This window comes from Thermobia domestica, chromosome 10 (assembly GCF_964235325.1).
Source record: "Thermobia domestica chromosome 10, izTheDome1.hap1.1, whole genome shotgun sequence".
Taxonomy (NCBI): Eukaryota; Metazoa; Arthropoda; class Insecta; order Zygentoma; family Lepismatidae; genus Thermobia; species Thermobia domestica.
In genome coordinates, this window is record NC_137463.1 from 268,705,140 (window position 1) to 268,721,211 (window position 16,072).

At 36.2% G+C, this 16,072-nt stretch overlaps 1 protein-coding gene across 1 annotated transcript in view; it reads left to right on the top strand.

Moving 5' to 3' along the window:
• mats (MOB kinase activator-like 1) overlaps positions 1-5,518 on the top strand; it is a 29,276-nt gene extending 23,758 nt beyond the window's left edge. The window contains exon 5 of the mRNA XM_081729569.1: positions 1,458-5,518. Within this exon, the coding sequence (XP_081585695.1) occupies positions 1,458-1,538 (81 nt within the window). The 3' untranslated portion in view covers positions 1,539-5,518. The remainder of the gene's footprint in view (positions 1-1,457) is intronic.
• The last annotated feature ends 10,554 nt before the right edge of the window (positions 5,519-16,072 follow it).

Consider the following 16,072-nt stretch of genomic DNA (forward strand, 5'->3'; position numbering starts at 1 on the left):
ATGTTGTACAGATTTAAGAATTTCAAAATTTGACGGCGTTAGCTGCTTATTACAAGGACTTGATTTCTCCTATTCGGTCTATGCTTGTTTCACAAATCTGTTCTCTACTTCTTAGCCATTGTTAGTCACAGAGTTCCAGACCTACAGAAGTCCAGTATTAAAACTATCATAAGAACATATAATATAGCATCATACACTTGTCGTCGCAAAAATGCTGATATTTTGTTTCTTCATAAAATAGCAAATGGAAAATTAAACTTTCATTTTCTATTTCCTACACTTATTTTCAGACTACCCATTCAGACAACACGGGTACGCGCCTTTGGCGTGGGAGACCCGGGTTCGATTCCCGGCGGGAGCTCAGGTGGTTCGGATTCCACGTTAATCAGTAGATCCACGTCTCATATAGCCTCGCTGCTGAACGGGACGTTAAACTCAAAATCAATTCAACTCAGACAACACGGTATACGAGTGTATGTTTTGTTTCGAAACCTAGATTTGCAGTAGTCCAGGACTCAAGATTAATTGGATGGACAGGATTAATATTGAATTCAACAGACTTTACTCACCTTAGATATCTTTACTTCTAAAGGAAGTTTCCAATTCGCATTGTGCAAAATTAAGTCGTAAATATTTTTTCTTTTGATTTTTTTTTTTCATTACTGTTCTTATATATATTTCTTGTTGATTTTTTTTCAACTGTTATATGTTTCAGTGTAAACTGACCAACGTGCTGTACTTAGAACTATACAAATAAATAAATAAAAAAAAAAAAAAAAAAAAAAAATTGCGTACGCACAGAGAAAGAAAATGTGATATCAAAATATAGGCTTCCTTAGGTGTCTAGTGCGTTGAGACTTTCATGAAACAAAGTGGTCAATGTTTTTTGAGATATTCTTTCTTTCCGCTGTCAGTTATACAATGAGCATCCAAATTGCGCAGTGAGAAACAGACTTACGAGATGATCTAGTTTGTCTAGGAGTACTAAGCCAGTGAAAAACTTAAATTTTAATTTTTTTTTCTTTTTGTTGTCCGTCTTGAAAGTGTTTGGGATCACACTCCGTCTCATATAGCCTCTGTGCTGAAAAACAACATGCAGTCAATCAACAGACTTTCCGGAAGAATTCAGTCGTGCAACAAGGAAGAATTTCTTCGGAGAGTTATACCGCAGTGGCGGTCAAAGTCCTTTATATCGATATTGCCGTAGGTAATAGCAGGATGAAGTTAAAGGTGCCTAAAAGAAAGAAAGAAAATAAATAAATAAAGCATCTTTTGTAACATTATCCCATTTTGTGTGTTGGCGCTGCCGCTGTTTCGTTAATCTAGTACAAAACACCACGGCGATTTCATAATAAAAGTATCAATGGTAAATACGATCTGAATGAAATCTGGGATTTCAAATTGAATGGATTAAAAGTTTTATTGCTTTATTATTGTTATTATTATTCTTTTTGTAGGAATTTAACTTAATTGACCGGCGAGAGCTGGCTCCGTTGCAAGAACTGATTGACAAGCTGACAGCGAAAGACGCGCGATGAAGGAGCCTGGAGTCTTCAGGTACCAAGTGAACATCAGTTGTGTTGCGGACGATGTAGCTTACAGTTCTTGTTGCACAACTTTTTTTTTATTTTGTTGGTTTGTCTGTTAGTAACACATGCAAAATACAAGGAAATAATGTTACAGTGTTAAAAACAAGTTGACAAGGAACAAATGCATATTTTGGAAGCATTTTGAAGTGATAATGAGGACATCGAGTACTTAGAAGATCCATTATACTAATGTCAGCTGCTGGATAGTTAGTTCCTTTGTATTGTCTTTTGCAGTTTCTAACATGTCTTAGCTTACACTCTCGAAAACAAGAGCTTACTTTTCTGTAGGAAGTGACAACTTCTAATTATAAAGCGTTAAGAAGAAAAGTGAAACTCCGTTTTCAGTTTTCCACTCTTTTCATCTTTCCTTTAAACGCTCTGTGTATTGCAAATGCCTCTGTAGGGATGGGATCACTTTCCTTTACGCATGAATAGATTGCTTTCGTGATAGTTCTCAGTCCGCATTTATATTAAGTGTTTCTTGCGTGTTATTCTTGTGGCATGCACAACTTACTTAAGAGCCAGAATACAATAAAGAATTAGTCTTGAACTGGCTTTACAGCAATCTTTCGTGATAGTGATCTGTTGTAGATTATTTCTAGAATTTTTTATTATGCAAGAAGTGATGCTAAGCTGAACTTAAGGCATAACGAGCAACTGATGCTACAACTCGTATGATGTCAAATATTTAACCAGATTCTAAAGCTTATATAAGTTTCTTTTATACAAAGTAATGAGGTAGCAACATTTGTGCAACGGTGTAGTCAGAATCTGAGTTCATGGTACAGTCTATTAAATGACAAGAATCACGGAAATGTACAACTTCTAGGACTTTAGTTTGTGTGGTTTATACGAGGAGCATTTTGTATTTCGACCACGTAGTGCGTGTAGTGACTAAACGTGATACAGAATTGTTTTCCAAACCAAATACTGTTCCTCCCTCCCTAGGTTTCTCCTTAACTAGTCAATTTTATTATTATTATTACTTTCCAACGTAAGAGATAGTTCTTACGTAAGTCATATATATATTGGAAAGAACGAGGATTGTTCTACGTACATTTATTTGATATTAAGTAGTTGTCGAATTCTCTTGCTTACTGGTGAGGATAAAAATATGAGGAAGGCCTATATACATAAGCGTGTAGTAGTACATATAAACGGAATAAAGGATTTTTTTTTTTTTTTTCTGAATGTTCAAATGTTGAAAGGGATTAATACGTAATACTGATCACATTTTGTGTAGTAACATTGAAGCTATGCGACAAGGATTGATCATTGTATATAGTAATAAGTTGATCTGATAGGTATTATTTAGGGGTTGTAGATAAATGGCGTCAGAAGGCGGGATTACTGAGGGAAGCAATGTTCACAATTCTTCCCCTTTTCCCTCAAAAAAGGAAAGAAGACATTTTTACGATAAAAAGGAAACTGCATGTTTGTAACAATAGGTATTCGTCTGTTATTTAGTAAATGGGTGTTCTCGTGGTTGATTCTGCGTTTCAGAATTACTACTGAGTTCTTTGTTGTTTATGCATTTTTGTTTTTTTTTTTATATTTATTCCAAGTCTCTTTTTGTTATTCAGTAGAATTAATTCCAGAATTAAGTCTTTTGAACTTAAGATTCTAAGGAATCTAAAGTGTTTCTGTTTGTTAGATTATGAAGAGAAACTTTTTGTGGATCGTGAAAGAAATAATGGAGCTAAAGCTTTAGATTAAATTCGTACCTACTACTCCAGAGCCTAGCATCGACTCAATACAAAACAGTTGGACAATTTTTTTGGTCAGTTAGAAATAAGAATATGGTAGTATAACGCACATTTATTTTTGTCTTTGTTGACGTATCAGCAAAATCATACGAATGCCGTTGGGTTTAGACGGATTCTGTACCGTGAATATTTAATAATGAATTACTCCGGAAAAGTGACCTTTCAGGGATTAGATGCCAAAATAGTGATAATAGCATAATAATTTACGTGGCAAACTAGAAGCGACGTTCAAACATTTTTGAGTTGTTTAAAGTATATGGAGATGATTTCTTATTTAAATGAAAGATTAAACTTAATCTGCCACGAAGCAGTGGTAATAATTTTAACTCAGGAGTAACAAAAGTATTATAATAAAGCGACGGTAACAATAATAAAAGAGTATTCGTGATCCCATCCCTGAGATTTCTAAGTAACAGAGGATTTATGTGCTGATCTTAGTGTTGGTGTATCCTTCTCCAGTGGCATATCATTTCAGTGGCTTCCACACAAAAAAGAATGTGCTCAGTTTGTCAGGGAGCTAGAAAACTAATTAAGAAATTGCCTTTTCTTATCATTTGAATGATCGAAGTGTAGCACGACCAAGCGCCTAGTCGGGTTTCAGCTGAGGTTCCACAGAATTTTTGTATTGGATGCTCATTAATTCAAACTCGGCAGAACAACACGATACTTTTTTTTTCCCAATCAGGTCACAAAAATATTCAATAAGATAACCATAATTTTATTTTATGTTGTTGATTTATTGTTAATTTTCTGTGACAGGTAATATTTTTTAACTTGTTGACATGGTTGTGAAAAGTTCCAATGCTCTCAGGAGATTGTTGTTTCATTTTTGTAGTATGTTCTCTAGATATACAGGGTTAGCATAAATGATTCATTCGTTTTGAAAAGTCTATATTTTCAAAAGTATTACACGTACAACATTAAAGATATAGGAAAAGAACCACAAACTCACCAAGTTCAGCACGAGTCCATTATCTTTCCGATCTTGTGTGACAGTACAAGGTTAGTACCTGTCAAAAATGCAGGGAAGGCAAGAAAAAAGACGTCGAAAAATGAAATGAATTGAGCTTTACGTCCCACGGTTATGCCGGTTAGGCTAAAGGAGACGGTGATGATGAATAATGAATGAAATGGTGGAATGAAGAAAGTGGGAGGAAACGGGAGAACCCCGAGAAAACCCACGCACACGGAAAAGACGTCGAGTATCGTCTGGACGTGTGTTGTCACCAAAGGGTCACATATTGGTGAACATTTGTAGAGGGTGTATAAACTTCGTGAGTTTGTGGTTCTTGTGTCTTTCATGTCTGTCAATGTGTAGTACTTTTGAAAATATAGGCTTTTCAAAACGAAGAAACATTTATGCTAACGCTGTACAATTTATTGTTCACGGCAACGTCGAAATGAATAGGCAAATTGAGCAGCAGGTTTGGATACAAAATACAATGCAATAATCAGTTAGTATTAGGTTCTAGGAGATACGACGTAAAGTTATAATAGTTAGTACTTTCGGAAATATAAATGTATAGTTTTCAATACAAGTGGAAGAAAAGAATATCATACTTAACGATAAAAAGTAATCGATTTTTGTGAAGGAGTGAGGAGATGTACTCAGTTTACAGGACCTTGACCTTTTTTTTTTTTTTTTTTAATAATTTTATTGTCTTCTGAGTACACTGAACATTATTCATTTGTGTGATAATTTTATTGTTGAAAATATATTTATATATCCAGCTGGATGCATTTTGAATGTATTGACAACAAAAACAACAAGGTGAAGTATTCTATCTGTAACTGTACTTTTATTCTGTTGTTCATTTAACCGATCTGACTGGTAGCTTGGTCGTTTGTAATGTCTCTTCTTGAACGAAATCAATAATAAACTTTTGTGAGTGCAAGAAAGATAGATTTGTACTAATATAATTTTTTTGTAAAATTATAAAAGAAAAAAGATAATTTGTAATTGTTATTTTTCATATTTCTGATCGCCTTAAAATGTGATAATTGATAGAAGTATGTTTTCAGTGGAGGATGATCTATTCTTTGTGCAAAGATAAGAAAACCATTTAGTGTTAATGTATGGTACAGTATGAATGTTTCTATTTTGAGACAACGTATGTATTGGGAAATTATTATATAAACAAGTGAATTTGTTTGCCATGAAAAGCATTTGTAATTTATTGAAAAAAGAAAAATCAGCACCTTTTTATTATTTTTTAAGCATCAAAGTATTTTAAAATGTGCTTGTATTGAATACAATGTACATTGTTGTAGAGATAAAAGTAATTCGTCATTTCAGTACAAATATTTATTTCTTAATTGTAAGTACAGCATTCGTAGCAATGGAAATTTGGACAATGCACAATTACTTTGTAAGCTGCTGAAGTAGAAGCGTTGTTGATAAAACATACCAGATGACTTGGCCTTGAGAAAAAGTGATCAAATGTTTCCTCCATTTTTTTTTTTTTTTTTTTTAGCATGGCTCATTTCATTTGTGTACAGCAACTACAGATGGGGATGGGGAAGAATCAGTTGTTCTTTGCATTTTTCAATTCAAAAAAGTTTCTGTGCCCTGAAAGAACCCCATTTTGGAATTATTTTAATTAAAAATGTTAAAGCGACCTCTTTGGCATAGAAACAGTGCATTCAGTTCTGCACGTAGTGTCGCGGTCTCCTTGCGTAATACACTGGGTGCTCACTGAATTGCGACGACCTATCTAATACTTTGTTGCTTTACCGTTTGCTCAGAGGACGGCCTGCACACGGAGTGGCATGGATTCTGGTAGTTGCTGATATGTTTCTACGGTGATCTGACACCATATACTCCTGATAGCATCCCACAATGAGCCCACAGATGTCGGTACAGGAGTCATGGTGCGAAGAGCCTGTTCTATAATATCCGATAAGTGTTTTATGGGATTAAGATCCGGTGGGTTAGGGGGCCAATCCATATGCTACAGGTGCGTGGAATGTTCCTTAAGCCACCAGGCAAGTGGTTTGGTGGCACCGTTCATTGTCGTCCTGGAAAATGCTTTCTTCGTGTGGATAGAAGTGTTGCATTGTACGGGGTACGTGATCCTCTAACACATTGAGGTACACAAGTTATCTCGCTGTGGTCCATGCACACCAACGGTCTTAGTCTATGCAAACAGAAGCATCTCCAAACCATGCAGCCGCCCCCACCTGCCTGTACAGTACGCACCATGCACGTGGCGCCACACATGCAAACGCCTTCTGAGAGGAGTAGCACAACCGTGATTTATCAGACCAACACACCCTTTTCCAATCATCTACGGTCCAATTGGCGTGTTCTTGCGCGACGAAGTCGTAAGGAGTAACAGGTGAGTTGTCTACTGTAGAATTTCATGTGTGCCAGTGTATGCTGTATAGTTGGCATGAGATATGGGTGTAGTGCATCCACCATTGTATTGGCCAAGTAATTCCGGGACGCTGATGGTTCGTTTGGCTGTCACGAGCTGTTTGACGCTACACTTAGCCCACGTTTTGAACTTCCTTACGCCCCCTGTAGTTCCGTCTCTTGGAGACCACTAACTCATTTTCTTTCCGCTCCGTGTATACCTTCTACATAGGAACGGCTGCATCCGACAAGTATTGCTGTCTGGATTATTGACGCACCTATTGCTCAGGTACACACGATCGTGTCCTACTAAAATGCGGATAAATCCTGCGCACATCCCATTATAAGTTAAGAGAGTGCTGTCTGCCAATATGTAGCCTCTGCAATACTATCAGTCGGGATGGTCATGTAATCAGCTCAGCTGCTGCCCACACTTTCTTTTTCGCAATTCAGTGAACACTCATTGTATATAAAACTTCTTTTCAGCAAAAATCTAAACAGACTTAACATAGCATCCGATAATGTGTTTCAGATTTAACTTCAAAGATAAGCATCAGATCCTAAGGAAATTTATATAGAACCACCAGGAAATTTTAAAAGAAATCGAAGTCATGCAGCATGTTTAAATGTACAACATATAAAGCGAAAATGTTATCTAATCTAATCTATGGTTCTGTATTTGCGACGTTGCCACTTAGTGCAATTTATTACTCCAGACAAGGACTCGAAAGATATACAAATATATATATTTTTTGCTTTATTTTGACTTGTAGAATAATGCTCTGTGGTCCGTGGGCGCCATTTTTAGAACACCTGCATTTAGTGTGTTGAATAGAGATTTCTTTTCCGTCATGAAGCCAGTCAAAAAGGCAATTTGATTTACTGGACCATTACTTACTTCTATAGGAGGCATTCATAGTGGGTGCACTGTAACTTTACGGATACTCTGTACATATATATAATTCAGGATTGCTTAAACGTTTGGGGATTTACTGACGCTCAGATGTGTTCGGTAATTCAATTCAGGTTTGCATTCATATTTGAAATGTCACAGTAGACAATCAGCAAAAGATGGGCTATAGTGCTGCCAAAGTGTCTTGAGACGTGGCAAAAATGCGAACTACAGCTCTCACCCACGCGTTAAGCCAATAAGGGCTCAGCTATTGCTAAGCGAGAAAGCCTTAGCGAAAGGGAGTGGAATTCCTTCAGTCGACAGCAGCGCTTGGAAGAGAAGATAAGGTGTCAAGTCAATGTGGTATATCTTTAGTAATCCTCGTCACTACAGCGTCTAGACCTTCTGTTTTCCATTGCTCTGTTGTGCTTACTGAAGTGAAATGTATTTGAAAGTATGTAAGGAGGTATGGACTACTGTACAAAAGTTTTTGTCCCATTTCTTAAATTTAGTCGTGATATGCCATGTTGTAGGCCTGTTAATGGAGTATATAATATGGAAAAATATGAAGAAAATTACGTAATTTTCGTGAAAACTGTCCGAAAAAAAAAAAAAAAAAACACCCCAAGACTCGACAGTACTTAGTAATGGACGGTATAAGACGTAGAATGGGCAATAAAATAAAATAAAATATACTCTCATCTATATCTTGTCCAAATTTTGGGTTTATATACCGGGTGTATCAAAAGTCCGAATCTATAAGCCAACTCCGATATAAGTAAAAGCACGAAATAATGGAAAAAAAAAAAAACAAAACTGTTGGAAATATGTGACTTTCAATCCAAGGTTTCCCGTGCCGTTTTTGCATGCCCTTATATTCTGTTCAAACAGCTTCTGAACTGGAAATGATACTTTTTCATTTAACATTTTCGAAAAGTTCAACCATTTGATTGAAAACCATCTATTTGCATTTGTCCGTATCTTCACTCATAACAGCTTGTGTATAGGCCCGGATTTTTGATACACCTGGTATTTATATACAGTAAAACTTGTCTTCAGCGGAACCGAACGGGACTCCTAAAAAGGGTCTTTCCTAGTAAGATAGTGAAATCGACCCTTGATCCAAATTGGGTCGCTATTGACCCAAAAGGTTACCCTTGACCTAAAACTACCTCAAAAAATTTTTTGACCCCCCACCCCTTCCCTACCGAATTATCATATCATACATGCTCAAAATGAATATTTTTTAATTTTGGTGGGGTGATCGAAAAAGTTTGAAAGTTTCACAGATTGTAGATACTATTTAGATGTAAATGTGGATTTTTTTTTCAAAATTATCGATGCGTATTTTCTTTATTTTTTTGCGTGTTGAAAACTTCAAAAAAATTGTTGGGGGGGGGGGGGACATGTCGCTGATTTTTTGGTTAAAAATTTGTTATACCCTTAGGTACAACATATATTTTTTTCGGGGCCTGAAAGTGTTGGAAACATTGTCAAAAATAAATAAAACTGAAAACAAACGTGCTTTTTTCGGGCTCAAAAATCTCGCGTCGGCTGAACTTATCTATCAGTGCTTGCTTCACTGGCCCCGCACAGTGGCGCTCTCTACCGCGAACTGAGTGTAACTTTGTTGTGCAAGAGTCGTTGAAGTGGAAGCACTGTTACGGAGATATTTTTGGTGTTTCTATTCCGAAATGGACCCAATCGGAGCAGCCGAAGAACAACAGAAGCGGAAGGGACGCAAAAGAAAGGAAAATTGTCAACTTGGGCAAAGGATTGTTTGAAGGGGCCCTTACCTTCAAGGCAATAAACTTGTGGAAAAACTGCAAAAACACGTTTTGGTTAACCTTTTGGGTCAATAGCGACCCAATTTCCCGATTTCACTGTCTTATTGGGAAAGACCCTTTCCATTAAAGACATATTTCTGTGCTACATAAAAATTGTACATGCATACCAGGGTTTGTTACAAAAGCTCTAAACCTACATATGAACGAACCAGGAGAGAGTTTATATATGGTGTTACTCTTCAACGTAGTCCCGTAATAAGTGAACACATTTTACCCTTCATGTTCAAGTGTGTTAATGCCGCTGGTAAAAAATGATTTGTCAAAGGCGTGTAAATGTCATGATTAAAAAAAAAAAAAAAAAGGTAAACGCCCTACACTTAGAAAATGCCTGTAAATATGAAATGTTTAGGCATTTCAAAAACTACGAATTACTCACACTAAATAGATATTATTAAACAGAGTACTAGAGTGTTTAAAATTTTGTGGAACTCATGATTTATCATTGAGAATTCGCAATGAAAAATAAGAATTAGCTCACCGTAGCAATTCTTCGATTTGTTATCTCTTCTCGGCAATCTTGACAGTGTGTTGGGGTAGTGCTGTTGACTTAAACAGCACTAGCTTCTGGTGTAAATGTACGTCACATATAAAAATGAAATCTTTCACTTTTACGTCTTACGTTATGCCGGCTACACTAAAGGGGACGGTAATGAGAAATAAATGAAAATAATGGAATGAATAAAGTAGAAGAAAACAGAAAACTCAGAGGACACTCATGCACACGGTGTTTGTCCACCACAAAGTCCACTTGACGCGAGCTGGGACCAGAGGTGAACGGTCCCCATTATACAAAATGAACTGTTTATATTCGTGTTTTTATTGAAGAATTGGTTAAAGATATTTGCATTACCGTTTGTTTCTGTGTAGGCTGATGAATCAACAGACATTACGTGCAAAAGTTAATTTATTATTTTGCGATGTATTAAGAATAAACCTGTTGATTTTTTTTTAAATGTTCGTAATCGAACATCCTATGGCTTTAATGAGGTTCTGAAAATTCTTGAGCCTTTCAATGTTGAAAGAAAGCTCATAGCTCACGCATACGATGGCGCCCCGGTAATGAATAATAACCAGGGAGTGAAGGGACTCTTTCCCGTGTACCAAATACGGTCATTATTAGCGCTCCAACTAAATTTGGTAATTAAAAAATATTTGTAGAGACAAAATCTGTTGCTTTTTGCAAATTTTGCTGGATTCACAGTATTTTTCTCATCATCGTCTAAACGAAGTGATCTGTTGCGGAGAATTCCTGAAGTTTCTTTAAGAAGATGGAACTTTCATTCTTGGATCGTAAGTAGTAGTCGTGAAAACAGGCCATTTTTATTGGAGTGTTTTGTGAAGATCGAGGAAAAATATAGTTGAGATGCTGTAACAATGAGGAAATCTTTGCTTTAGAAAACATACTAAACAATCCAGACTTTGTTTTCTCATTTTTTTTTTCTATGAGTTTATGAAATGTCAATATTTTGTACAACACAATTCAGATACAGAGTGCTAATGCAATTACCGTTTGTAATGTATTGCAACATTTTGATAATGAAATTAAATCTTTAAGTTTTACGTCCCACGGTTATGGTGGTTAGGCTAAAGGAGACGGTGATGATGAGTAATGAATGAAATGATGCAAGTAGGAGGAAACACGCACACGGTGTTTGTCCAGCACAAAGTTTACTTGACGGGAGCTGGGATCGAACCCGGGACCCCAAGCACCAGAGGTGAACGCTCTACCACTGAGCCACCGCGGCCCCGCTGCAACATTTTGAGTCAGCTGCTGTTTCTGAAGTGAGAGGGGAAAGGTATCAGCATTGTGAAGATGAATGTTACCCCCGCCAAAAATAAATAAATAAATTCTGAGGTAAATCTGACAGCAGATGCCAAAGAAGTGTGTGTCATAGTGATCAACGAGCTGAAAGGATGACTCTAATATTCTCATGTATTTAGTGGTTCCGAAATATTGACCAGAAAAAGTTTGCTTCGTTCAGAGAAAGCTTCCCAGCCAACTTAGCGAATACTTTTTCATGAAGTTGTAGTCCGATTATCTGCCAAGAGAAATTGAAAAATGAACTGTCAGTGATCTATTCCAGTTTCAACAGATGAAATAGAGTGAAGTTTCAGCACTTTAGAAAGAATTAAATGTTCCTCAATTTCAAGAATTAAAGAATAGTATGAGTCAAAACAGGTGAAGTTCATTGGCCGTTTGTTCAGTTCAGAAGGAAATTAGTGAAATTTCGAAGTTCAACAACAGTGTGATTGAAATGTTTGCCATTCACAGTAGGCGTACTTAACTTTTATATTTAAAAAAGAAAAGGAGTAACCTGCTGTGGTTAATTTATTTCTGTCTCTCTATTACCTAACTATTTTAATGCTTATATTTCTTTAAAAAAATGTTCGCAACTATTTCATTTTCGTTCTTATCAACTTTACAGCTGGCTCCACCAGAAAAAAATAACGAGCCGCCACTGGTACTTATAAGAATAATGTGCTCATCTTAGTACCTTTTTAATGCGCTAAGTAATATTTAGATCAACTCAGCGGTCTCCTTTACCTATAACTTCTCCATCCATTGATATGATTTATTGGACTGTCCTAAAGAAGAAAAATATAACCCAAAGCATTATGTCACTGTTTAACCATTACCTGGATTTTGTATCTATCCACTAATAAGTTGAAGAGGGCAGTAGTTCCTAAGTAATGTTTTTTGTATGTTCATTTGTGAATCCTTGATACTGGTGTTACATCGGATTTTCCATGAAAACTGACTTATGATACACTTCTGCAAGGGGTATACATTCATGAAATATGAAGAACATTTCAGAGAAAAACAGTACACTACTCCTTTAAGTGGAAAAAAAAAGCAGAGGCAATAGGTTATATTATGATTTTGACGCGATATCCCGGCTATCTAAATGTTGAAACACAGTGAGGGTATGTTGTCTAAAAGATTGCATTTCTATTTACATGATGACTGAAAACCATTGGAGAACTTCTCTGTAGTTACGGGGGAAACATGGAGAGGTTTTGATCCCCCGCATACAACTTCGTGAAAAAAAAAAAAAATAAATAAATAAATAAAATAAAAAAAATAAATTACCGCTTATGTGTATAATAGTGAATTATACACGAAAAATACTCAAAAACCGAGTTTTCATATTAACAATTTCCTGCGGGAAAACTCTCGGATCCCAACACGACTGAGGGGTATTCCAAACTCCCGGCGGACAACTCATAAATCCGTCTATGCTCAATACTCGACATTTATATGCATTAAGGCAAGAAGATACACAAGAAATAAACAATTCAATGTGGCACATCAAAATACAAACTAGATGAACTTTGAAGACACATCATTTTAAAAACAAAAGGTAACAAAAATGTTGGTGTTGTTAACTTAGAAATTTACAAACGGCGCAAACCAAATCTCACCATTAAAATTAAAGAAAGTATTTTAATTTTTAACCTGCTTCTGAGTCTGTTTTTGACTTTATTCGCCTGATTGAATACACGTTTCATTTTCATTTTCAAATGTGGAAGCATTAGTATTTAAAAAGAAAACAAAAAAACCAACAGAACTAATTCTGAAAATAGATTCTCTCCTCCAGAATTTGTGTAGCGATTTACCTCTTGCAAGAAAACTTCAATTTGAGACTTATTTACTCATTTCATGAAATTCGCGTTCGCCATTTTCAATTTTGCCGATATTATCTTCAACTTTTTCAGAGTGAAAGCTGAAACTAAACCAGTAAAAGATTGTTTCACCGGGTTTCAAATCCACATTGACACTGAGAAGCGACATTTTCTGAAGGATATCTATATTATCAGAAAGTCCATTTTGAATTTCTTTAGTCCCCCCCCCCCCCTAAAACTTCATATCTTCGAAAAGTTTACTCAACGTCTACTGGTAACTTACAGGTTTTGAGCTTATCCCTGCTGCGTAACCAAGATATAAGGAGAGAAATGTATAACCATCAATGCCACATTTTATGCGAACAATTCTAGCGAGGGGGGGGGGGGGGATTAGTATGTTACTACTTAGAGTACATCAAACTTCAGAAAATAGCAAAATAACTTAGAGAATATATCAAAAAGTGGCTAAACTCAGCAAATGGCTAAAAGTAAAAACAATGGGCCTTATGCAGTCATTTTGACACGTGATTAGTGTCATACTAAAGAGTTCGACTAACATGTTTCGTGCAGTAGTCAAGCCTTTAGTATGACGCTTATGTCAAAACGACTCTGCATAAGGCGGAATATGACTGGAAGAGCCACTAGTGGCTTTTTGGAAAATTTGAGGCTAGCCACGTTCTCAAAGTGGCCAGATCCAGCCACAAAATGGCTAAACTGGCAACTCTACCTCCCTCCCTTCTTTGTATACGTTTGCATAGAAGTTACCATTATTGGATGAAGTTATGGATAACTTTAGGTATCACCACCATCTTGAGTACCGCTGCCGTTTTCTGCACCTCTTCTAGTCTGTAAATGAGTTCCCTTGCGAGTGGATTTGACTTTTGAAAAAAGAAAGAAAGAAAAAAAAAAAAAAAAAGCTAAGTGCAACAAGTGTTCCAACATTGGAATCGTCTTAGCTGCCAGAAACTGCTCAACGGTCAAAGTAGTATGCGAAGGAGCATTGTCGTAATGCACAATTCATTTACGGTTCTTCCTCAAAAGGGGTCTTTTCTTTCTCATGCGTTCTCACAGCTTTACCGATAATACTTCTTTACTGTCTGACCTGATGGTACCCAATCCCAATGGTATAGAGGGAACCAACAAATCACACCAGAGATTTATTTCTGTATGACGAACATTCAAGGTATAACAGCAAAATCCGAACACACTGCAGGCTTTCCAATGCAAATGAAAAAGAAAATAGGAAATCGCGACGAAAAAATGTAGATTTCGTGAATCTGTGAAAAAGTAACATTTCACTTATTTCCTAGAACATTTTGAAAGCAACAAGGAACAAAGAAACTCATATAACAATATTTCTACTTATCGGAAGGAACATTTCAATTATTCAATAGATATAAATAAATACATAAATAATAAATCAGATGGAAATTACCCCAATTGTTGTAACAGGTGAACAGAACAGAAAACTTAGAAATGACAATGGAATACTGAAAACAATACGGAGAATAGCAGAAATACCATTGCACCCTTCCTGGAACAACTATCTGAAATGTCAAATAAAATCTAAAATATAAACATTCTCCTGCTGGTGCTTTTAAGATAAGATTTGACTATGTGTAATGTATTCTAAAGTTATTGCAAAAAGTATTGATACACCTAAATAAATTATTTATAAGTCTTTAAAATCAATACTCCATAGAACTTTTTAATAAATATGACGAAACTAGTTTATTTTTTGTTCCATTTTCTAGGCGTATGAATATTTTTTGCGCTGTTTCCGTTAAATGTAAGAAATATAGGAGCATTGGAAAGCCTCACACTGTAACACAAATTTACCCTCTGCCATGAGACCTGTGCCAACGTCCCTGGTAAATGATGGTAAAAATGATCAACAGGATAGTTGTAGATTGACCATATGAAGGAAGCAGACATTCAAATGAACCGAATTTGTTGTCAGGCCGATCTTATTGACCTCGCACGGAATTTGACATTTTCAAAGCAACGAATAAATTTAAGGCTGACATAATAGCCTTTTTTCCCCGCGATCTTGGACGTGGTTTTCAAGATTTTTTCTCTCTAGATGATGTAATGACGAAGTCCAAGATGGAACTTTGCCATGAATTGACATTTCTTCATAGAATCCTCCCGCGGTCCTAATCCACAATGGCGACGAGTTACCTTCAGTTCCTGTCATGCAGTATATTTCAATGAAAGTAATTCTAGAAAAAATTAGATATGAACACTGTGTAGTGTATGTGGCGATCTAAAAGTTCTATTAGGACTGCAATTTGATTAAACGAAGTGGAACAGTCGACACAGCCAGAACCACTATGATGAGAAAGAATGGCCCAAATTAACTTCACTCACTCCACAAAATACCTACCTCCTTCGCCCCTTATATAAAACGGTTTTATTATGAACTTCGTCAAAAGGACACAGAACTGAAAGATTTCCAATATTTAATAAATTCCCCAGGATTAGTGGTGCTAATTTTCTTTTTTTTTTTTTTTTTTTTTTTTTTTTTTAATGGGTTCTTAGCTCAGGGAACTGATCCGTGGCAAGTGCAATAATGAACTTAATGAGATAATAAAATAATATGGCTGGCATTTACAAGCATCTGTTGACTGGGGGGAATCAAGGATCCGACAATTTCCGCACGGTCGTGTTCGACATACTGACTGCATGTTAGGGATTGGGGTTCAACATGAGCTTTAAAAGGCACTTCTTGCACTTAAGATTTGTTCATCCCAAACCTTAGCGCTGAGAGAGACAAGCATTGTAAGGTTTCATCAGGCTATTGTGGAAATGGAGAGACGGAACCAGAAAAAAATAACTTTCTCCATTTTAGCTGATTATACGTAGATTCTGCAACGATGTCAAACACAAGCGAAAAGCATCCACTCAAAAATTTTAGCGGTAAGCTTCAAACATGTTTATATTGCAACAGCGCATTCTTGTGTACGTAAGTTATATGAATCGTAGTACGTGTGTTTACT